Source organism: Dermacentor variabilis, chromosome 9 (assembly GCF_050947875.1).
Source record: "Dermacentor variabilis isolate Ectoservices chromosome 9, ASM5094787v1, whole genome shotgun sequence".
NCBI lineage: Eukaryota > Metazoa > Arthropoda > Arachnida > Ixodida > Ixodidae > Dermacentor > Dermacentor variabilis.
In genome coordinates this window covers 144,703,681-144,729,146 of record NC_134576.1, presented here as the reverse complement: position 1 = coordinate 144,729,146, position 25,466 = coordinate 144,703,681, and the positions used below count along the sequence as shown (strand labels likewise).

The following is a 25,466-nucleotide window of genomic DNA, read 5'->3' as shown; positions in this document are numbered from 1 at the left end:
AGTTTCCTGCTACTTGCAGTTTGTGCGAGTTCCACGAGCCAGCAAAACCAGCGCAGCACTACGCGATACTGAAACTACTGAAACGCGAAACCATGGGCGACATGAAGTCCGTTGAGAACGAAACGTTTCGAACGGCTGCGTCGCTGCCAAGGGTAATTTCAATTAGTTCTTTTTTTCTAAAGATGAAATGGAACTCGACAAGTAACATTTTATTTCGTCTTATAATAAAGTGCAAGCATGTTTTTTTCAACGAGTAGTTGAGTACTAGTGGCAGAATTTAACTGAGTGCTTTCGTCATCAGGCAAGTACTTGAATGCCCCAGTGAAGTCTCTAATCATGCCCTGCATTTACCTTAATTTCTTGATTATTAAGGCTCTGTTCGTGATAATATTGACTCCTTAGACTTCCTTGAGTACTAATCTGTCACTTTAGCTTGACTGTGTGTTCCTTTAATGATGTCTCAAACAATGGTAAATGCTCATGATTGTGTGTTATTTTGATAATTGTGTTTGATTAATTTCAAGTGCAACCTTATTTTTCCCACTATGGGTTGCTTTTATCCATCAACACTTCGACAGCATTTGTACGAGTTATCACAAGCAATCCTTCTTGTCATGTGGGGTTTTCACTCACACAAGAGCAAGCCATTGATTTCAGACCGACCTTCGACCAATGCTTCACTAGATGTGTAATCTCTTGCATTTTGAATACTGCCTGTGCAAATGCGCTTATTCATTACTGTACAATATTGTGCAACATTGCACATTACTGTAAGACATTGTACAGAAACTGAACAAAGCTTGTGAAGGCTTCGACGCAAGTTGAACGCACACTAGACTACCTTGCTCGGACAGAAGAGCTTATCGAGCACAATAATCAAGAGGAAGCTTCTGCATGTTCCTTGACCTGACAACCATTGCTTTGCGAGCCTAAAGATTGCAGAAATAACAAACCTGGTGCTTGAAATGAGTAAAAACAAATGCTCCCTGTATAATAGGAACTTACCCATTTTCACATTTGGGAAGCTTCTGCTTTCCTGCATAGCACGGGCATCAACTGAAGCCAACAAATTTTCAGAACAATTTTGTTCGTGCATGACCAGACTTGCAGAAGTTGGGAACTAAAAACCAGCTGCATATTGTATATTTCAGATTTTGTTTTTAGCTCTCATTACTTACACTAAAAATAGAAAATTATTACTTTTATTCGTGTTCCTTGACGTGCTTCTTTGAAGGTTCACATAAGAATCCTCAAAAACTGTCTGAGCAGTTACTTCTATAAATCTATTCAAAACACCAGCATCCAGGCTATAATTTTATATATTGCAATGTACATTGCGACAACTGCGTCATGAAATTAAATGTCAAAATGTATAAGCACTGAATATGAGCACATTTCTAGTTGTAACGAAAGAGTTGAAAAAGGTTAATGCTCTAAATTTTGTTTACAACAGTCACTAGAATTTAATGTTCTCTCTTAAATGCCACAAATTTCCCTAAAATTGGCCAAGGGGTTATTTCAGAAAAGCATATCTGCATTTTACATGTATTTGAATATGCAGCATTGGAGTTGGGCTCAAGCTAAAAGCATCCTTTTAAATCAAGATCACTGTCATTTGCACTTCGTTTTTATTTATTTGCCAACATCTTTGAAGCCACAGATTTTCATGTATTTTTAGTGCTAAGCATTGTTTTTCTTTTTTCATTGCAACTGTATAATGACATCACAAACGCACCAGTGATCAGGCTATAATTTTATGCATTTCAGTATATGTTGCGGCTCCTACATTTTGAAATAAAATGTTAAAACATAAAAGCACCAAAAATAAGCGCATTTCTTGTGGTAACTAGGGAGTTGAACTCCACCTGGTCAAACTTCATCTGCAGCCCCGCTGTGCTGATAATAGCTTGACTTTGAGACTTACAACCTGCTCAGTTATTACCATTATAGAAGCGATGAATTTTGTCTGGAATTGTACTGTGGTGTTTCTTTAGGTACGGGAACAAACAAAAAGAAAGTATATGCTGTTTGATTAGCACGCAGTCAAACATTTGTACAGTTGACTTCCATTAATTCGACCTTGATGGGACTCACGAAATTGCTCGAATTATCCGTTGTTGCGAAATAAACACGATGCAGAAGAAAAAAAAAAACATGAAAACACACCACTGATTCATTCGCCAGTATTTGCCGAATTCTAACATGCTCCTGAATGAAATGGATGCACGCTTTTTATGTCTGCCAAAGCAGAAACCAACGTAGAAATAATATTAAAGCACCTAAACGAAGTAGAAATCCAATGTGCACTTGGATTTTTAACAAGAAATATGGGTAAGAGTTTGATATGTGTTGCACCATGGGTGGCTGGTTTCCTAAAGTCAGCTTTGGCACACGGTTTATCTAAATTCAGCTTTACTTCATTACATTTGTGTTATACAGTAAATCATGTAAATGTCTCAAAAGCAGTTTTGATTTTATATTCGATTGCACTATAAAAGAAATTTTCGGCCCGACTTTCCTGAAAAAAAAAAACGAAATTGAATATGCATGCGCTAGCAAAGGGGTAAATATTATAGTAATGAAGAAGAAGAGCACAAGAACAAGGCCAGCCAGATAGTCTCTTCCATGCCTGCTGTGAAACCAGTGGGCCAGCCGGATCGCCAGTGCTTGGCACGAGTGTGAGCCGTTCGGGCAACCAGTTTTTCCTGCTCTGCGTCACCTGCCTCCTCAGTTACGAAGAGACGTTACCCTCGGAACTCTTCAGTGCACCCATTACAATTGGTGGTAGGTGCGGGGTACTCAAGAACATCTACACCCTGGAACTCCGGTCTCGGACTCTGCCTCCCGTCATGCCTGACTCTCCCCAGCCGACGCCGCCACCCCCCGTTGCCTGCTCTGGTGCTGTCCCGCAACGCCATCCAGCGGTTTTCAGCGGTACGGATGAACAGGACGTCAATGACTGGTTGACTACGTACGAACGGGTGAGCTTGCACAATCGATGGGATGATACCGCCAAGTTAAATGCGTCATATTCTACCTTGCGGGAGTGGCTCACCTGTGGTTTAAAAATCACGAAGCCGACTTTCAGTCATGGTCCGCGTTCAAGACCAGTTTCGCTGCAGTTTTCGGTCGCCCTGCCGTCCACAAGTTGCGTGCCGAGCAGCGGTTACGAGAGCGAGCGCAACAACCCGGTGAAACATTCACCTGTTATATTGAAGAGGTTCTCGACCTCTGCAAACGTGTGGATGCGTTTATGCCGGAAAATGACAAATTGAAGCATATTTTGAAGGGCATCGCTGATGACATTTTCCAAATGTTGATCGCTAAGAGCCCGCGCACCATAGCAGAGCTCATAAACTTGTGTCAGAGCTACAACGAGTTGAGGAGGCAGCGCGAGTTGACTAGACGCCCCTCAGTGGCTGACGAGGCCCTCTCTTCCATGACAGCCTTCTCTGATCTGGAGCAGCCGTGTCTGTCCTAAACGAACTCCTCTCTCGCGCTTTACGAAATGTTACGACGCCACTTTCTGGGTTTTCTCTTCGCACAGCAAGCGCCCAGCCAGTTCAGCCTTAAGCAGCATGCACAGCTGGAGTTGTTATTCAGGGCGTTCTCTGTATTGTGGAGTTTGTGGTTTGTGGGGTCTCTCACACCCGTGCTCTTTGGACAAAGGAACGACAACACAGTAGTGCAAACAATCACAAGGGCATTTATTGCACCTTTCATAGATCAGTGCCTGCTAGCCGAGTTGCTATCCACAAAACATGCCGATGGGCGCGCGACAAATCTAGAAGTCTGACTCACTGCGACCGGAAGCGAGCGAATATGTTCGCCCCATGCTGGAACCCAACGCCTGGTCCTTCGCGTGTATGATCACGGGAATCGTGGCGCGCTCGAAGGCGGCCACGCGAGGCGGTCTCGCAAAGGCATCGGTCGCCGCGCGCCGACCCGCCGGGGAAGAGGGTCACTCCACGCGCGGCACGGCACGTCCGTGCTGCTTGCTGTCTCGACCCCCAAGAGAGCAAGCGCCTTCCTTTCGGCGCCCAAGTAACCTCGCCTGTCAGCGGCGTTAGCAGCGCAACACTTGCGCCATCTCTCGCACTGCGCCCCAACCACATTGACCGCCGTGGGCATCACGCAGGCTACGCGGCGAAGCCGGATTACAGGAGACGCGCCATGCGGGAAAAACATATCAGGGGACGCGCGAGAGTCGCGCATCCCCACAGGTTCTCCAGTCCTGTTCTCACGACGTGATACTTGAGTGGGACTTCCTTTCGCGAAATAACGCCGTCATCAATTGTGCACGTGCTGAAGTCGAATTATCGCCTCTGTGTGACGTGCCCCTCGTCGGCGCCACTTCTCTTCCCGCTAAGCTAGTTCTTCGAGAAGACATCGCCATACTGCCGTACTCGTCTGCCGTTGTTCCCGTCTTCTGTGGCGCTGTCTCTGAAGGCGCTGTCCTCTTCACTCCTTCAGAACTCTTCATGACCCACAAAGGCGTTCCCCTCCCTTTCGCCGCGCTTGACATTTCGGCCGGTTTCAGCGCCATCGTTGTCTGCAATCCGCTTCCTACAGCCCTGATGGCTCTTTGCGGCGAAGCACTTGGCCATGTTCAGCCTCTTGATGACATGTTTATAACCGACGTGCCGGATACTTCATATGCAGAGCTCACTGACTTTTGTGCACTTTCCAGTTCTGCTCCACCATCACCTGACTTATTCACACCTTTCATTGCCGATGACCTTACTTCCGTGCAGCGCTCCCAGCTTCTTCACCTGCTTGCCCAGTTCCGCTCTTCTTTTGATGTCGCTCAGCCTACTCTGGGTCGCTCGTCAACCATCAGCCACCACATCAACGCTGGCTCCAACGCGCCATTGCGGCAGCGCCCTTACCGCGTATCCGCCAAGGAGCATCAGGTGATCAGTGAGCACGTGGACGACATGCTTCAGCGCGGCATCATTCGACCTTCCAATAGCCCGTGGGCATCACCGGTGGTTCTCGTCATAAAAAAAGATGGTTCCATTCGGTTCTGCGTCGATTATCGCCGTCTCAATAAGGTAACGCGCAAAGACGTCTACCCTCTACCGCGCATTGACGATGCTCTGGACAGCTTGCAAGGTGCTAAATTCTTCTCTTCGTTGGATTTACGCTCGGGCTACTGGCAGGTCCCGATGTCAGCAGTTGATCGCCCTAAAACTGCATTCATTACGCCAGATTGTTTATACGAATTTAATGTGATGCCATTTGGGGGCCTATGCAATGCGCCTGCTACCTTTGAACGAATGATGGACAATATCTTGCACGGCCTAAAATGGAGCACGTGTTTGTGCTATCTCGACGACATCGTTGTGTTCGCCCCTGATTTCAGCACGCATCTTCTTCGCCTTAGGCAAGTGTTGACGTCCTTGACAAACGCAGGCCTGCAACTGAACCTGAAAAAGTGCCAGTTTGCGCGCGCAAGCTCATGATTCTAGGTCACATCGTATCACAAGACGGCATTTGCCCCCGACCCATCAAAATTTCGCGCTGTGGCGGAATTTCCGAAACCTAAGACACTCAAAGAACTTCGCGCCTTCATCGTCCTCTGTTCTTACTTCCGACGCTTTGTTCGCAATTTTGCCTCGATAATATCACCTCTGACACAACTCTTAAGTGGCTCCAATGACCTATCCTCCTGGTCTCCTGCATGCGACACCGCGTTCGTGACCTTACGCCATCTCCTGACGTCTCCGCCTATACTGCGACACTACGACCCCACCGCCCCAACTGAAGTGCATACCAATGCCAGTGGTATTGGCCTTGGCGCTGTCCTTGCACAGCGCAAGTCTGGCTACTCCGAGTACGTCGTTGCTTACGCCAGTCGTGCGCTGACCAAAGCGGAACGCAATTACAGCGTCACAGAAAAAGAATGCCTGGCCATCGTTTGGGCACTCGGGAAGTTTTGCCCCTATTTATACGGCAACCCATCAACTGCGATTATTGTCGCAGTTGATCACCTTACACGCTATGCCGAAACCGCTGCTCTACCTGCAGCGACCGCCAGTGACGTTGCATCCTTTCTGCTCCATCGTTTCATTCTTCGTCATGGCCCACCTCGGGAGCTGCTGAGTGATAGAGGCCGTGTGTTTCTGTCGCAGGTGGTTGAAGCTCTGCTTGCTCAATGCCGCATAGTTCACCGGACCACCACAGCGTACCATCCTCAAACTAACGGGCTTACAGAGCGTTTCAATCGCACCCTTGGTGATATGCTCGCCATGTACGTTTCATCGGAGCATTCAAACTGTGACATCATCCTCCCATTTTTCACGTACGCATATAATACGGCTACACTAAGTACCACAGGATTTTCTCCATACTTTATTCTCTACGGTCGCGATCCTTCCCATACCATCGATACGGTTTTGCCTTATACACCAGACGTGTCAGAATGTGCTCCCGTTTCAGCCGTCGCCCGATACGCCGAGGAATGCCATCAATTAGCCCGAAAGTTCACCTTCGCTGACCAACAACGACAAAAAGCCAATCGTGATGGCGACGCTACGAATCTGAACTTTGCTCCTGGTACCCTTGTCTTGTTGTACGTGCCTTCTACCACGCCTGGACTTTTGACAAAACTTCCCTCGCAGTATGATGCACCATACCGCATCGTCGAACGGACCTCTCCGATCAACTATGTCATAGAGCCGCTTACATCGACATCCAACAAGCGCCGCCGTGGATGGGATGTTGTTCACGTGCGCCGCCTGAAACAATTCTATGACCCGCTCGTCTCCACATCGTAAGTCGCCAGGATGGCTCCGCTTTTGCACCGGGGGTAATTGTAATGAAGAAGAAGAGCACAAGAACAAAGCCAGCCAGATCGTCTCTTCCATGCCTGCTGTGCAACCAGTGGGCCAGCCGGATCGCCAGTGCTTGGCACGAGTGTGAGCCGTTCGGGCAACCAGCTGTTCCTGCTCTGCGTCACCTGCCTCCTCGGTTACGAAGAGACATTGCCCTCGGAACTGTTCAGTGCACCCATTACATTATAATCAAACATTATGAACTATGGTTATTGGTTGAAAAGCTTCCTAGGGCAGGCCGAAAATGGGCGTTTTCAACAGGAGATAACGTGTTCAATGCACTCACTGTCCCCTAAGCTCCGTCAAGACACACTACCACTAAAAGGGTCACTATTGGGGTCACCATAGGGGTTAGGAGCGTGCATCCTGACTAATCAAGTCAAATTATCCAGTGAAGCCCAATTTTAGGATCAAAGTAACAATAGTTCAGGCTTGTAGAAATGCATGTGCACCAGCTGGTGCTTTCTTTTGGGATTGAAAATGCCCAAAAATGTGATTAACCGGGGTCGAATTATCGGAAATATACTGTATAACTAGCACTGATATAACAAAGTAAACCTCAGTTATTTATCACCAATATCAGCATGTAACGAACACATGCTTATAACAAATATTAAGTATAATGAAGGTATTTTTGTGTCAGATGTGGCTTCATTATTACAAGGCTCGGCTATAACTTATGAGCTGGAAGCCTGTACATTTTACACACCTATTCATAGCAGCTTTTCTTTGCATTGCAGGTGGGGATGTACAATGCCTTCTAGTTGATTTTGTGTGTTCTACACATACATTTTAAAGGCACTGCCTTGAATCATCATAAGCGCTGTATGCCAACAAGGAAAAGCAGGTTGATAACCGTGGTATCAATCATTGCATGAAGTATTTGTCTAATTAGCACATTAAAAAGAAAAATGTTAACTGGCAGCGGCAAAGTACAGTGTGTCGTGACTACATTATGAGTGCTATTAGCATCTTGGAATTTTTACCTGGTGATGTCTAACGCGAATAATTCCTCTCTTCCAGCTGGCTCTTTCTTCATGACGATACCCATGTGTCTCTACAACATTCATCGGTGAGTGTGAATTCTCCTTTAACCATCTCGAAAAAAATAAAAGTAGGGGTGCATGATACTCAGTCTGCTTGCAGAAGTTGTGGGAAACCCTGTTTACAAAGTGATAAAAAATATGAAAGATTCAATCAGTGCAACTCTGTATCATTATATACCGTATTTACTCGCATAATGATTGCACTTTCTTGTAAAAAAATTTACACAAATTCAGGGGTGTGATCATTACGCGGGTTAAATTTCCCGTGAAAAGAAAAAAAAATTTTCATCCCGCGTTTGCTGCGAGGTGACAACAGGTCAACAAATAGGTGGCTGCCGCTGTATGTAGTGCGGAATACTAAAACAAAAATGGCCACCAGCGGAGCAAGCCGAAGGCGACGAATGCGATTTTTTTTTCTTCTCGTGAGTACATTACATGCATTGAAGCAGTTTCTACCATATCAGTAATGAGTAATATCATTAATATCAGCAAGTTTGTGGCAATAATGTAGCCATGTCCACTTCGAGGGGACAGAAACGGATGGGCGCGCTTAGCTGCCAGTGACATAGAAACACATGGCGGGCATGCTGCGGAAACTGCGGCATTTGTCTTCACTACTATCCTAATACGGCACATTTCCGCTAAGGATGGGCGAATATCTTAGCTGTGTTACAAGCATCGGCGTATGAGTAGGGTACACTTCTAACGAATCAGTGTAAATGTGGCTACTATCGTTGCCTCTTGCGATTTGTTGCATGCCCACGAGTGCAGAAGAGAAGAATCGAAAGACGCCTTTGTTGTTGTTGTTGTTGTTGTTGTTGACGACAACCATTATAAAGCCTACACATAATAAAGGCAAGGTTTTTTTTTTTTTTTTTTCTTTTTTTGTCGTGGAAGTGCGGAAAAGTGATGAAGGGAATGGGAAATAGGGCATCTGCTTAGGAATTTTTGGTGCGTGCAGACCGCTTGGTTTGTCTTGAAGAGTCGTTCGCGTGGCATTCGACAGACGGTAAGTGCGATCATTATAAGCTAGACTTGGCACACGACATATCGCTGCGGCAAGTTCGGGGTGCGATCATTGCACGGCAAATTAAAAAAATCAAATTTTGACGACAAAATTCAGGGGTGCGATCATCACGCAAGTGCGATCATTATGCGAGTAAACACGGTATGTGCTGATACAGCCACATTCTTTTGGCATCATGCTCTGCAGCTTGTCTAACGAAAGGCACTTGTGTTCATTTTGACTTCATCTTCTTTTTCCTTTTTTGTGGCTCCAAAAGTGTGCTTGTAAAATGAGGGCACTATCACTATACGTCTGAACGGTTGTGCAGATGGCACACAAGAACACGTCAATGGCCGTGCTGCATGTCTGCCAGCACATTCACTGATGCACCAGCTAGAAAAGACGCTGTGTCATGACGTAACGGTGCACTTCTCCAGGTTCGGAAACCCATAGAAGTCTACAGGCCACACCTCCAATGCATGTTGTGACGCCTTCTGGTCTCACAGGAGTACTGACTACCATGGGTTTAACCTTAGTGAGCCACAGAACCGCATCAGTTGTTGCCTCTAGCACGATGCTTCACACGTGCTCAGGCCAGAAGGGGCTAATTGAGTAATGCACGCAAGAACACAGTATTGCCCTGAGTTGACGGAAACCGTTCATTATCTCTGGCAGCGCAGCGCCCGACACTGCACAAACAGCCGGTCCTGGGGCGGTGCAGGAACCAAAGCGATCCCGCACCAAGGGCAAAAATATAGACAGGGGTGCCTATAGCGCGTTGCTGCCAGAGCACAGGCTCTAGCTGGGACCCGCCGCTAAGATAAGTCCCGGTGGCTATGTTACTTGCGCTCACGATAACCAATGGACGAACTCATGAGAGCTCTGGCAATCTCCTTCGGCTTGGGCAACCAATAAGTGCAGCTCGGCATGGTACGACCTCGCGGGACCACTAGGCACCCGTTCTTCGACTTAGCGTCCGGAAGGGATCAGCACAAGGTATGCTCTCTCCGCATGGGTGAAAGGTGAAAGCATGGTGCGCGAGCTTAAGTCCTAGTCACAAAGGTGTCAGCGTGCGAGAGGAAGCATGTACATACCTATTGAAGTCCCAGAGGTAAGAAAGAGAGTCGCTCCCGTCAAGAGCCGCCAACAGCCACCCACGTCATGACGCAAACCATCGTAAGTAGAGTTCCGCCACCGATAACCAGTTGCGTGTGGGAAGGGGTTGAAATGTAGGGATGGCAGAACAGGTGAATGAACACGCACAATGTCACTGGTGCATTCCTCAATCCCCACAAGGTTTACACGCACTCATATGTTCATCTTGAAATTCCTGGCACCTATGTGCATGCACCACGACGTGTTTGTGAATGGATATTTGAGCCACCAGAACAACCTGGGAGACTGGAGGCAGCATGAAAGAAAGCGGGCTCCATGTAGACATTTTTTGTTATAAAGATAAAGAAACCTTGTTGACTTTGCTTTTTGTGTGTTTTACGTAGTAAGTACCCGCTGTAATGGCCCAGTGGGTATGGCTTTCTGTAAGTTGGTGGAAGAATGGAGGTGTTATTCTCACGTACTGTTACTCCATTCTGATGGGGGCAGAATGCAAAAATACTCAAGTAGGAAGCTGTACGTGCACATTAAAAAAACCCAGATTGGTAAGAACTTAATCCACTAGGTCCACTATGCTGTTTTTAATGACCCCTGTGTTGATTTGGGATGTCAGATCCTGTCAGATGTTGTTGTATGGATCTCACTTTGAATAATATGAATGATCACATTCATGATAATTAGGGGTGGGCAAATACCCGTATTCTAAAATGAACTAGTCGGCATTTTTTAATAGCTAAACTAACCAAATATTTGCAGAAACCAACTGTTAAGTCTTGGTTACTGTTCTTCGTCTGCTAAACAAAGTGTATCGCAAATGATCAGAAGTGAAGTAGCGACAAACATTTTTAAAGCAATGCAGAAACAAAATGGGAGTAATGTAAGCCTTGTTAATGGCTGAAGCCTACATGACAATCTGTGATTTTTTTCTTATGTGTCATTTAGTGTTATTGGCAGTCTAGTCATGTAGCATTTTATCTTTTATGCTACAACCTGTGATGTTTTTCTTGCAACAAGCCATATTGTATGTGTCTGTGGGGCACAGTTCCTTCAGCAATTTTTTCCTTTCTTTTTCAACAACTGTTTTAAGGGTAGCGCTACACAGCTGACCCTTAAAAACATGAACCAATGCCAGCTTGCCCAGTTTACTATACTTAACACTTCTTTCTTATTTTTTGGCAACTATTTATTTATTATTTTTGGAAAGGTAGTCATGCAGCAGCCATTCATTCTTGGAAAGCTTGTTTGCAACCAGGCCTTTAAGATGTTGAAATGCTATTCCTGCAGTTTTTTAAATGACAGTTACTAATCTTGTGTTTAAAACTGATCCTAATTGTTCATGATTGCTGTATTTTTTTACTAGTCAATATGAGTGTGTACCTAATTACATATATGGAAATAAATATTCCTGTTGTAGATATGTGCGTCTGCATTTGGCTATTCGCTATTTGATTTAATGTTGGACACTTGCTATTTGTATTTTATTCGTATTTGAAATGTGCCTTGTCAGTGAAGTCGGTGCTTTGCGACTTTGCAACGACACTGCCTGCACGGCACCTTTAGTGATAAGCACTTGCGAGCACACTTAGTTGTTTTCTATGTGATCCCAGTGCCTGGCAAGAGGGGCGCCTGCGGCAGCCCAGTGTCTGGGAAGCAGTGCGGCCACTGTTGTCGGGTGTGGTGCTGTTTGTGCTGGCCCTGAGCTGGGCGGTTGCATCTCCCAACGACGTGCTGAGTCATCAGCCACGCCTTTTCTACTTCCTCCTGGGTACACTCTTCTCCAACATCTCGGTGAGGAACACCGTCCCCCACTTTAAGCTAGCTTGCCGACTACTTAATAGAGCTCCAAGACCAGTTGGTAACACCCCACACTTAAAGGTAATCGTCATGTGGGAATCTTTTTTAACTATTGAGAATTGCACATTGGAGCATCTGCGTACAAGGACATCACATGTTCCACATGTAACAGCCCTTTCCTTATTGCTCAGAGCCCCTGCACCCACCTCTCACACTTGTGAATGTCTACAATCCCCCATATTCTACTGCCATCCTCTCTCCTCTCTTTTATTTTTCGTTCTTTCGAAAACGCCATGACATTATTCTTAGTGGAGACTTCAATGTCCCAAATACCATCTGGGGATACCCAAACACTCTGCACCCTGGCCGCCTTCTTCATGCAAGCACTATGCAGCACTCATATACACTCAATACACCAGACACACCCACACGAGATGGACACACAACTCCATGTAACACCTGACCTCACCTTTCACCATGGCCACAATCCTCCAGAGACTTGGCAAGTCCTTTCGCACACCCTCCTATCTGACTGACTCACAAACCCAAAAATCTTATCACCCAGACAAACTGGGACCTCTTTCGCCGCCTGTGAATCTATGAGTCAACTCCCAACTATAATGTGTGGGTGGACTTGCTGCGGCGAACGTGGTCCCAGGCCACCACTACAGAAGCTGCTCCATCCTGCTCTGCTCCACCCAACACAACAAATTCCACCCAACACTGCTCCACCCTCAACACAACAAATCGGAATAGCATATGTAATTCTATCAACTCTTCCCTCCACACTAAATCAGCCTGGTTGCTCCTCTGGTTCTTCCTTGGCCCTCAACCTGCTCCTCACCCCACAATCCAAAAGCACCTCTCCAAGCAGGTTGCTACTTCCCTTCTTCAGCAGGTCACCAATATGTACAGTGAAACCTCATTAAACCGTGGTTGGCCGGAACTCGGAAAAGTATGTACTACACTGTAGTACTGCTTAACCCACTTACCTGTCAAAAACGGAACTCAAAGAGAGTGCGATGAAAGGGCAAAAACATGCAGTATATTTATTCACTTCATGTGACAAAAGTCTTGTTATTTTCGTTTGATGCCACAGCGGCCTAGCAGTGCTGACAGCAGCCTCAAACTTGCTGAAGCTGCAAGCCAACTTTTCAGCCAGCCCCCTCTTCTCGGCAAACACTCGCAGGGAAGATTCATCGTTGGCGGTGCATATTTTCCTTGCACAGGTGCGGTAGCGCTGCAAAAGTTGCAGGGCACTTTTTTCATTGCAGGGTGCTGTTCTCGTCGCGACGATTGCATTGATGAGGCTGACGTAACACGCAGCTTCTGCCACTGTCAGGCCTGAATCGCCCGTGCTGTCGCTTTCCATGTCATCCTTATCACTGTTGCTAGGCGACACTCCGGCAACAACAGAGGCAACGATGGTGAAAAGTCTAACCTCGTAGCCGATGTCTCTTCGCGGTTGCAGCAGCGTTGCCGAGCAACTTCTTCGCATTCCAAATGCCACACACCGCAGTCAACAGTAGACTCACGTCGTGTGCCAGCACCGACTTTTCGTGTCGCGTTCGATAGCACAAACAATGTCTAATTTTTCTTCTATGCTAAGCACCAAGCGTCTTTTTTTATCCGAGTTTCGACATGACGCGAGTTCTCACGTGCACGACGCCACAACGCTCTCTAGCACGGTGCCGAAATGATGTTGATGTGGCTTCACGCGCAAACACACAGGGCGCTTGGAAGCCGTTGTGCCGATCTCTGTGGCTTGTTGTTCTGTCGGGCCGCCCGATGGAGACGATGCACCGATGTGTTTGCGTGACGAAAAGTGGAAACACTACGTGTTAACCAATACGTACGCAATAAGCTGGTACGGTTTATACGGATACAAAACACATTATGTTCAATGGCCGCTGAGTCAGGGATTTGACTTTACTACTTTTAAAACAAAATTACTGTTTAAGCAGGTACGGTTTAACGAGGTTTTACTGTACCAGCATACTCTCCATGGCCAGAAGTAAAAGTGAAAAAGGTGTTTTAATTTTCTATTATGTGGATTGGCGTTCTTTGTAGGGTTATACACTCTCCATGAAGCTGCCCTACATATCCCGATGCACACATCCTCAGCCAAATTATACACAACAGTCCCATTTTCTTCCCCTAGCACCTCCACAGGGATCTACAACTGGGCCGCCTATCCAGCTCTGCTCAGGGCCATTTGCTACTGCAGCGGGCTGGCATCCGGCTCGTTGACTTTCCTCTGCGCGCCCCTCAACGATCCCTTCCCAGCAATCACCGCTGTGGCCCTATTTCCTCAAATATGACCCCACATTTTTATGAGGGATGAAGGCAAACCCAAACCCACTTCCATGAACCTTTCTCACCAGGCACTGTCACATGCTATGTTGATGCAGCCTATTAGGAAAGTAATGGCTGCACAGCTTGTGTCGCAATGCTCACCGCCCCTTGACATTCCCATCACTTCCACTGCTGGCCCCTTCTCCCTTCATACCTCCCTCTCCTCGGTATCGCATTTGCTTGGATCGGTGGCAGTAGTCCGAGCTCTTCCAAACAGACTCCCCGAAAATCTTTTACGGCCTTTCGAACGCTCACTTCCTTCCCTGCTTTGATCACTGTGGTGTGGGTGGCAGGTCATGTAGGATTACCAGCAATCACCTCGCTCATGAGCTTGCCCGCAAGATTAATAGCCAGACGCCGGTGATCCCCTGGCCTTACCTGGCCATAGTGGATGAGGCACTTTTATAAGAAAACTCTAAATCCCTGGATACATGGAGCGAACTTTCACGACGAACATTGCCCAGTACAAATAGACGCGGCAGGATGACGCCAATGGTTCGCTGGAATCGCTTACATTAAGCGAAATACAGGTAGAAGTCGCCGCTTATTTGTTAGTGTTGCCAGACTCTAGGGATGTGTTTTTGGATAAGAAAAAAAAAATACTACATAGACTTTTTATTGTGTTATTTGTTGTTAATGACTAAACAACTTGGAAAAAGTTTTATAGTGGCGCTTACAAACGATTTCCACACATTTCATTGAGCTGCAAGTGTTGTAGCGGGCTGGCTTTGCGCCGTCTGGCTACGTTGCACGGCGGAGCGCAGGTGTTGCAGAAGGTTTTGTGGTTCTCCAACTTGGTTTACTTTGTGTAAAAGCTCATTGTGGTCATTCATGTTTACTTCAGTTTCAGTTCCTGTTTTAAAGCCTCCTCCAACAAGCTTTTACTACTGCAGCTGGAGAGGATAGAATTATCGGTATTTGGCGTGAAATGGGCCTGTCAGCGGCTCTCGTTCTCGATGCCCTAGGCATTCCGCGCACCGTCTGGGCCCACACAGATGCAAACAGCCAGAATACCAGGCACGGCCGGCTTCTAACTATAACCTGTCGTAGCTCTTTTCCCTCAAGGAACTCGACCAGAAGGGACTTATAGTTGTAGTAGATCAGGGGTGGTTTGTGACCAAAGAAGTAGAAGACCAAGCTTAGCGAGCACGCGTGCCGACAGCGAAAAAGAAACAAAAAGACAGCTTCGGGCGCCACGAACGAGAAGCTGTTTCGTCCTCTATACCCAAATCCATATGAGCAGCATCACACACACAAAAAGTACAATAATAAGAAAAGTATTACAATGCACACACTATTTTGCACCATTAAACCTTCGATCTGGTCGGTAAGATATCTGCACCACACTTATAATTATTATCTGTTTCGTGAGTACCTCACCAAAGTTTGTAGACTAAAAATAAGTTTACACAAACTTGTAATCTTAAACATTCAATATCCAGCTGTAATTATCAACAAGAGCTGAAAGTGCGCGGCCAAACTAGCCCAAACGCCCGCATTCCATTGCTTCAGCGTGGCCGCGCGATGGACGCTCCGATGGACGCTCCGATGGACGCTCCGATAGAAAATCAAAAATACACAAAAGCCAACCAGCTGCCGGAAGTTGGAGGGAGATTGATCGTCGCGACGCCTGGTGAGCGCGCGAGGCGCTCCCGCCACTTCCGACAGCGATTTTCGCCAGGTGGCGTTTCTGATCGGACCAGGTAGAGTTACTGTATGTGCTACCGCAGGTAGCAGAGTTGCACGTCTGTTTTATCACGCCGCTAGCGCCTCTATTAGCAGAACATCATCACGTGGTAGCCTTAGCAACCATGCATTGCGGAGAAGCAGATGTTCGGGCCAATTTTTGTATTTCCCGACGCCGCAGCTGCAGCGAACTGGATTGACTCAAGTTACCGCCAGTCAAATTCAAATCCAATCCGGCCGATCTTGCCGTTCGCTGTTCACGTGCGTGCTAGCTGCGTAGGAAAAACACAACGTGCGCAGCGCATCTCACGTTTGTTTCGTCGGCCTGCCTCATGACACTTTACTGCAGTAATTGTTTTTCTTCCTTTATAAAACTAGTGAAGGGTGTTCAGGTAAAGACACCTGAACAAACAAATTTTCAGTCAACTGCCTATTGCGTCAAGTGTGTATGAGATGAAATTGCTTGACTAAGAGCTACGTGCTTTTTGGGCTGTGCTAAAAAAAATCACAGCTGGAATATTAAAAGCTACTGCAAGTCTGCATTTTTTTAAAATAATGGAAGCACGTAGAGTTATACAGAAGATTTAGCTGGAATTACCAGTTTTCTGCATGTGATGCACCACAGTGCTTTCACAGAAGTGTCGTAAAAAAAGCCAGCTCACATTTTCATGATTATGCACTGCTTGGGTTGTTTCTGAATATGAAAGAGGTTACTACTAAGTAAAGATATTTAATCTACTACAGCTTATGTGAAGCAGGATGCAAGAGGAATGAATGTCGTCACTTAACATACGGTAAGGGCCTAACTGTGTTTTGAATTATTCCCTATAATGTAGCTATGTCAATCCTGTGAGAAAAACTTTCGCTACACTCCCACAGAAAACTATTTTTGGAATCCCTGCAGTGAAAAGGCACATAATGAAATCACACTTGCAGTTGTAGCTGATATCCATTGCTTGCTGGTAGATGGATATGTTCCTACACAAGATCTAATGGGGTACCAGAGTCGAAATATCAATGGGTGGTCATTGATTCACCAGTAATATTTTAGACTGGCTACATGTTGAGAGCTATGGCACATAAGCAAGTATGGGCCTCATTATATTTAGTACAGTTCCCTTTGTAAAAGAGCACCACTTGATAAAGCTCACTATATAAAAATATTTGCTCGCGCATACACTAGTGTTTTTGTTTTTTTCTCTGAAATTCGCATTGTGATTTTATTGCCAAAAAAGAGGGAGTTGCGGCTCGGTGCTTTTTGTTACTGTTTACATGCTAAAAGAGCACTGCACTGTTCTTAGTAGCGTATATATCTCTGTTGAAACAAAACCTGAGTGCCAAGCAGTATTCAAGCGAAGGAAAGTTATTAAAGTATCTGATTGTTCACCTCAATTACTAAAGTTTGTCCAGTTTTTAATACGCTATGTTATTTTGAACCTTATACTACCTTGTGAAGTAGCTTTCTCGCACGAAACTTTTTGTAGGATTTCCGGAATCTATAAAATAACATCACCATATTCCCTAAGTTTATTCGGTGCGATCTAATCGTTACCGTCGCGGTTCACGAATGCTGCATCTGATCGGCGTATATAGAATACACAATCTATTCTAGATACGCGAGTGCTCATACGTTATTAGGGCGGAGAAAGTGCACAGGTGAATGCAAGTCCAAAAAAAAAAAACTAATATACGCACTGCATCTTACGCTGCGCGCTAAAGAAGGGCAGCGCCTTTTTCTTCACAATCTAATCCAGTCAGCTGTTTCGATGCGCTTTGTTTGCGATTAGGCGGGAAAGCGGTGCACAAGCGATGCAAAAGCGCCCACGGTCGATCGACGATACGCTAGGCATGTCGCCTGCAAAAACGAAGTGCGGCTTCGCCGCATAGACTTGGTTGCTTCTCAGGCAAGATGGCGGACCTACGCTCAACTCTGCTACCTACGGTAGCATATACAGTAACTCTAGGACCAGGTAGCCTGCGGGAGTCAAATTTTTGGATGCTGAGGGGAGAGCGTTCGCCGCCGGGTGTATATCGTCGTCTGGACACCGGTTTTCCGCTCCATGTATCCCGGACTTTAAGCATTACAAACACATCCAGCATTCATTGCAGATTCTTCTACCACCACACCCTTTCCTCTCCACTGCACAAGTAAACACCCTCGGGGCCATCCAGCTCAACACTTTGATCAATCCAGCACATCTATAACTTTATTGCTACCGCTTCAACCTCTTGTGTTCAAGCTGCCCCTCTACATATGCAAATGTAGAACACATCCTTTTCTCTTGCACTACAGGCCTGCAATGCCCTCATTTCCCTTACCGCGCCCTCCCCCTCCCCCCCCCTGCCACTGGTGGTTGGCGTCGGCAGCCTTCGCCGACCAACTAGCCGTGGTCCTCTTGGTGGAGGAATACCTATAAGTCTCATACCTCTGTCAAGCAGCCAGGTTAAGTGCACTTATTGGGAGTGCACTTCGGGATCTTGAGTGACACTTTAGGCTACGCAGTGCTAAGCGGGAAAACAGAGCACACTCGCAGTAAACAAAATGGCGACAGACTAAGAGCACATTTTTCGAAGATGTAGACTCAAAAGGAAAAACATCTAAAGACTGATTGTTTTGCTGTATTATAAATAAAAAGAAAATATATATATATTTTTTTTTTTTCAGCGAAGAACAGATATTTTATTATGAGAGTGTTGTATGTCAATGCCAGCCAAGACGAATGCCTAGCCAATCCAGAACATGGCGGTGTGTGATGAGGCGGCATTTGATCCTTCTCCTTCTAGAACAGAATATGAGCGAGTTCGGTTCTGATCATTTCGTTAAAAGCTGTTCAACTAAAATTAACTTTTGTGTCCTTTCTTTATGCATTACATTTTGTACCATTGAAATCGCTGGTGGCGAGCCTATGCACTTGGCCAGCAAAGTGCGTTCCGTGAGCACACTCTGACCAGAGTGCAAGTGCACTCTTCTGTGAGCACACTCTACTTAAAACGTTTAGATTTGGGAAAGTGCACCTAAACTGCGTGACACTCTCTGTAAGTGCGCTTCACTTTCCCGCTTGACAGGGGTATTCGTCTGACCTAAAATAGTCTTTTCTCTCTCTCTTTACAGCACACTTGAAAGAAATTGTACATGCTTTTCATAGCACAAAACAGCGAGAGGATGGCGACGTTTCCTCCAGATGTGTTTTGTGAACTTACGCACGTTTAGTAAATCTGAATATGATTTCAGTGCCAATAAGGAATATATTTTGTTTTCAGAAGACCAGCAAACATACTTGTATAAGAGCACTGATTGATGTAATAGTTCTGCGGAAACCCGCAAGGTGGAGAGAAGTAATGAATAAAGGGAAAATTGGACATCCACCCATTCGTAGCAGTTGCTACAGAGAAAATCCATACGGGTTCCTCGAAAGAAAAGCCTCGGAGTTGAAGAAAAATTCGTCCCAGTCTGCGACTCGAACCCGGGACCACCACCTTTCCGGGGCAGCCACTCTACTATCTGAGCTAACCAGGCGGCTAGCAGATGGCAGGGCGAAGTCGAATTTGTCAACAACATGAAGCAAAGGCAAGTGTTTGACGTAATAGTTCTGCACAGTAGTAGTTGCAGCAATTGTAGTAGTAGTTCTGTAGCAATTGCTACGAACAGGTGGATGTCTGATTTTCCCTTTATTCATAAGAGCACTGAGTAAGAAAGCGACGGTGAGGTCTTTAGAGAAAATTGTTCCTGATATGAGTAGCCAAAATGTGATGCTGGCTGGAGGCTTTAGCACCCTGTACAATAGCCTCAGCCAACATCATCTCTGGGTAATGATCATCAGGTATGAAGAAATGCTCTTTCTGCAAATATCTGTGAAGTAGCTCCTGGCTGAAATGATCACATAGGGAGTAAATAATTATAACCGCAAAAGGTTAAGCTTAATGGATCGGTTGCTCTTGTCTTCCAGTGCCGGCTCATCATCAGCCAGATGACGTCAACACGGTGCGAGGCGTTGAACCTGCTGCTTCTCCCTATGGCACTTGGTGTGGCTGGCTGCCTGTGGTTGCAGGCAGACGAGACCCTCGTGCTCTGCCTGTTGGCCACCCTGGTGGCTCTTGCACACGTGCACTATGGCGTCTGCGTGGTAAGGGCTTGTTCAAGTTGGGTCAGCTTGCCACACTTGGTTGTTGCATGGATGTAGGCACCATCATGCCCTTGGGCGCTGCTAGTGGCTTCAAGAGAAGCAACACGGACACGAAATTGCACTTTTTCTTGACTTGTGTTTTCTCTGCACCTGCCAATCAAGCTTGTGTGCATCTCTCAGTGCTGCTAGTAAGTGCGCGTAGTCATAATGATTTGTTAGCTGGTACCTTGCTTGTATTTAAGTGCATCCTGACAATATGTGGATGGTCATTGACAAAGGTACCTACGATCAAGAAAAAAGTGATCACACAGAGTGTGTTCACATCATTCTTGCCCATTGTCTTTCTGTCACGCTGTAGTTAATAATGAATTTACATCACCTCACTTGGTTTTCAGTTCTTATGCCAGTCATTTCTAGGAGTACACGAATATTAAAAGCTTAAGAATAACGAATCAAATAGTCACTATTCGTAAATGCAAATATCTTTCCAATACATTTCAAAACGCTAACTGCACCCAAATAAACGGAACACTGGAGCAAAAGTATGGTAAATTTTCACCCCCGTGGGCATACTATAGACGTAAAACATGGGAACTTGCATAGTGGAGCAGGCTGCATCATTCAGGCAGCCATAGTTTACTGGCTGTGCAGCGATCATTTGCACTCTCTGATGAGCGCTGTGTACGCGAAGAAACTACTACTACTTTGTACCTAATGTTCCATTTGTGCTTTTAATCAACACTCCATGATGTATCGTCTAATTACAGAAACTTACTAACTTTAAGAATACTGGGATGTGAACATTGTTTTATATTAATTGTGATAATGGGCAATTTATTATTTGAAAACTACCATATTTTTCCACGTATAACCCATCACCACATATAACCCACACCCCCAATTACGAACGCAAGAAAAGAAAAAAAAAAAAATCTGCGCAACAATTGCTTACAAAAACAATCAAATCTTTGCAACCGCCCCCCCTCCCCTCCATCTTCGGCAGTGCTGATAAAGCTGGATTCACAGGACGGACATGATTGCAAACAAACCACTCACGTGACATCCGATGTGAATTAGATCACTTCGCTGGTGCAGCTAGCATTCACACGACAGAGGATGACAGTGTGACTGGAGTAGCCCTCGTGTGGGCAACGGTTATTTCGCTCTTCGCTGTATCGTAAAGTGCTTTGCATGGACTGAGGGAGCGCTGTGGGAACGGGCGACCTACGAGTTTGCTGCACGTGCGCCGTGCTGCCATGAAGCCTTACCTCCAGGTGAAATTAACATATAACCCGCACCTCCAACTTTACTGTTAACTTTACTGAATGTTTGGTGCGAGTTATATGCATGAAAATACGGTATTCGATATTCAATTCGATTAGCTTCTGGCACTGCTTGATTCATATTCTACCTGACTTTAAAAATTACTATTTGCAAACCCCTAGTAATTTCTAGTAGTGTGGGCTCCTTTTATTGCTCAAGACTAGATTTTCAGTGCTCTGCATGTTCACTTCATTCTTGTCCATTATCTTTCTGTCACACTGTAGTGAATGGGTACACAGGCTTGCCCAATTGTCAGTTCTGCAGTGGCTATGTAGGCACGTGCATGGGAAACATCGTGAAAGCATAGTGATGCTGCCATCAACATCAAGTTCATCGATTAGACAAAAATACACCATTAATTGTCACTGCTATGTGACATGCATGTACATACAACCTTCGATGTGAAACTAGCATAATGTGAACTTCAGAATCCTATTGATCTTGTTACAGCGTAAGCTGTTATGGGCTCATTCCAATAGCCATTTCGGTTGGCGATGTTGTCCGCCGCCGCCACAGCTGGTGTCCGTCGCAGCTGTTGCCAGGCTCCCACCTACTATTGGTAGTAGGTTGCTGCCTATGGATTAGACGAAGCATCGGTCAAGAAATTGTTAATTGTCTTAAGGAAGAAAAAAAAATTAGGGAGATGTAGAAAAAATGCTAGAATGAAAAACATGTACGGCATACCCATAGGCAGAGTTTTCATTTTTCCAGGGGTGGAGGGGGCGTGGTGCTGGGGCACGACCAGCTTTCCGATCCCTACCAATATATATATATATATAACCTTTAATAACAGAGGAATTGTTCACTGAAGTGACGGCCTTATATGAGTATGTGCAAGACCTCATAGTAGGAGACATATATCGACATTCCTGGCGAATTTGCACTGCCGTTGTCGTGATGTTCCGTATAAAGTCCAAAAGCCATATGAATGAGCGACTCATAAACTGTGGTTGCAAGAAGGATGTAACAGTGAGTCGAAAATGATGGCGGCTTGATGGACCTAATCTTCCCACGTGGGTCACGTGATCAAACACACGCTTGGGAAGGAGAGCGCACATCTGGTCCTCCAATCCTACCATAGCTGTGAATTACTGTGCATGGCTGACACTTACGCAGCCCGCATGCCCTATCGAGTTTTTGGTAATCATTAATCGGTGCAATGATAAAGGGCAAGCAGGGATGGCTGCTAACTTGATATGTGCTGTCTTCCTTCCCAGGCTGTCTTTCCGCTCCCCTAAAGTTGCATATCGCATAGCCTGAGACAGTGGTAATTGGAGATCATTGAGAGAGGCCGTCCTATGGTGGACATAAAAGGAGGCATATGATAATGAATCTTATTTTCGAAGTTCTGATGAATTGCACGGCTGTAGGAAGCGTTTGCCCCCACTATCAGTGTTCTTCATAATGCCAGAATTGCGACAGCGAGTACTTGTGGTCATCCAGTAAGTTATTTACAGGTTTACGTGGTCTGTGCGTTACACTATGCTTGTTATTTTAATTAGTAAGTGAATGTTTACTGCAATATATATGGCCAATATAACAAACTTATGGATTCGTGTAAGGGCTGCCCTTTTTTGTCACGATTTTGACGAGCCTTACATGGGGCCAGGTCATTTGATCTAATTTTTCCAACTACAGATATGAAATCTGCAGTAAAGCTCTGCGATCGCCTCCTCTCGCTATCTAGTAGTGATGCGCTAAAATATGCTACACTCGAAAATTCGCTGTTGAGCATGATCGAAATTGGTCCACTGAATGTAATGTTTCGCGGTCGGATATTTAAAAATTTTGGCTTTGAATTTGAGTTTGCGGCCCTTACACGGACTTGTACAGCAAGATTCGTCCTTCGTGTAATTGTTGTGTGCTGCACTATCCTAATACTGCCTCTCTTTTAGAGTGCAGCTCTTAGGCGCCCATTCCTCCAGCGAGCGTCAGCATCCCTCATAACCGAGCGAACGATGAAAGAAGCGAACACGGAGTGCAGCGGGTGATAAAAGATGGCGATAGCGAAAAGAGCACAAGGAGAAAAGCGGAGGAGGATAGTGCAGCAGAACCATGAGGCCGAGAGCGGAGAAGGAGGGTTTGGCAAAAGCGTGAGAAGAAAAGCATAGTGCTGGCAAGGCGGGCTCTGCAGCAACAATAGCTACGAGATGGCGCCATAGTAGCGCATATCGTCTGTTCACCGATGGCGCCACCGGTACCATATATGGAAACAAAGCGCTGCATGAGCAGGGTCTGTCTGCAGTGGCCACTGTGAATTGCACCCATGCATCGCCCTTGTGCTGCCTCTCGCAATCCCCTGGTTGGCGATGCAGTAACGCCACACTTCACTCCATTTACAACAAACCACACGAGACAGGTTGTACAGGCCAACCAATATATAGCAAAATGCAAACTCGTGTAGAGCTGCATTCAAATTTCAGATTTAGGCGTATTGGCCTCGAGGACCACCACAGGGGAGATCGGCGCTGCTATCGCTGTGATGTAATAAATGACATCACGTGAGTCGCCTTTGCCGCCTCCAGCCATGCCAGCGCTGCTCGCTGCCTTTCATCCCAAAGGCAGTAATTTCGTTTATTGTTTCAGCATGGTTTACTGTGTGGTGTCGCTGTGCCGAACATATTCGATGGAGCCCAGTGCGAGTTTTCATGCGTACCCCAAAATCAAGCAGCAGCAGCATGCATGGTTGATAAAGCTGAGAATGGGGAAGCAGCCCACCATTCATTATCGCGTGTGTAGCAAGCACTTCCGTGAAGATGATTTTGTGTATGGCGTTGCAGCTAAAATGTTCGGTTAGTACAACATGGTACTTCCCGGGACTGCATGTATTAGAATTTACGACGTTCATTCGTGCCAGACTGGAAAAGATGGTTGCCTTGTTCCCGGAGCAGTGCCATCGCAGAACCTTCCTGTTGGGTCTTTGGACCATCCGAAATACGCTGAGCTTTGCCGCAGTCGGGAGCTGGAGATAAACTTCCAGCTGATTTCCTTTGGACTGCATAATCTGTAGGAGGTTACATGCAATGTGCAATGCGGAACCCAATGATTTGCTAGCCTTTGTGAATTGCGCGCGATGCGATTTCATTATGTATAGATTTTATTGCGAGAGCAATTATATGGACACTCCAAGCGCATTTCAGCCGTTGCCATCGCCGTGAAGTTTCGTGTCAAGTTCAAAGGCGATAACACCATCACCGCACAAAATTATGCAGAATTGCTGTGGGACTGGCTACTCGAGGCAATTTGCGTGTATTCGCGGGCTTCTTTTGCGCTCTAAAAACACTTTTATGTAGCACGTATTGAGCAACAAAAAGCTGTATCGGCAGTTTTTCATGTTGCTCTACAATTTTCTCATTGACACTTTTAATCGAATTACAATATTTTAGAAGTTTATTAATTAATTAAGGCTAATTATCTGATTAGGCAGACTTTGTCCTGATGATGTTCCCTTATGCTGTGTATTCGAATGTGGTCAGCCTCACAGACTGCCTCTCCTTCTGTTAACAGTCATGATATGCTGAACTGCTGGTCAACGAATTGGTTGATGCTAGAGACCGGCAGAGTCACTGAAAACGAAATATGGTGATCGTAATTAAGAGTCAAGCAATCTATGCACAGGGTGCTCACTTGATGCCACATCAGTGAAAATACCCTTCGCAAAGAAGCACAAATAGTTGAAGCATGGATTGAGGACACAAAAAATATGATCGGTCGAAGTTCCACTTATTAAAATAAATTGGTGATAAATCACCGTCCCATGTTGGCATGTTTTGCTCTAAGTCTGAGCATAGGCACTGCTGCGCATAACTGCTGTCGATTCTGATTTCGAGTGAATCGGGCTTGGGTTCATTTCAGTTACTGAATGACATATATAGTTATGACCTCTGCATGCAAATGGTGATGTTTTCATCCCAAATAATTTTTCTTTTCCACGAGTCGTTAGCACTGCCTATTGGAAATAAAAGCAATGTTGAGCCACATATCATTCACATGCATTTCAAACACTGTTGAAGAAAAGACTCTGCCAAAAGGGTCACAAAAGCATGCAAACGAATTTGATCTGAGGTGAATATACAGCAACGTCTTGATTTTTAGGCATAGGCTATTCATACCATTAGAAATAATTTTTAGTTGGCTACCTTATTCTTTTTTAACTAAATAATAAACTTTTTCTTCTGTATAT

The 25,466-nt window shown here is 45.7% G+C and overlaps 1 protein-coding gene across 2 annotated transcripts in view; it reads left to right on the top strand.

Annotated features, from left to right (window-relative positions):
* LOC142557734 (ethanolaminephosphotransferase 1) overlaps positions 1–25,466 on the top strand; it is a 46,692-nt gene that overhangs the window by 16,400 nt on the left and 4,826 nt on the right. For both annotated transcript variants that reach the window (XM_075669792.1, XM_075669791.1), the window contains exons 6-8: positions 7,860–7,908; positions 11,609–11,789; positions 19,784–19,960. In XM_075669792.1, coding sequence (XP_075525907.1) covers positions 7,860–7,908; positions 11,609–11,789; positions 19,784–19,960 — 407 coding nt within the window. The remainder of the gene's footprint in view (positions 1–7,859; positions 7,909–11,608; positions 11,790–19,783; positions 19,961–25,466) is intronic.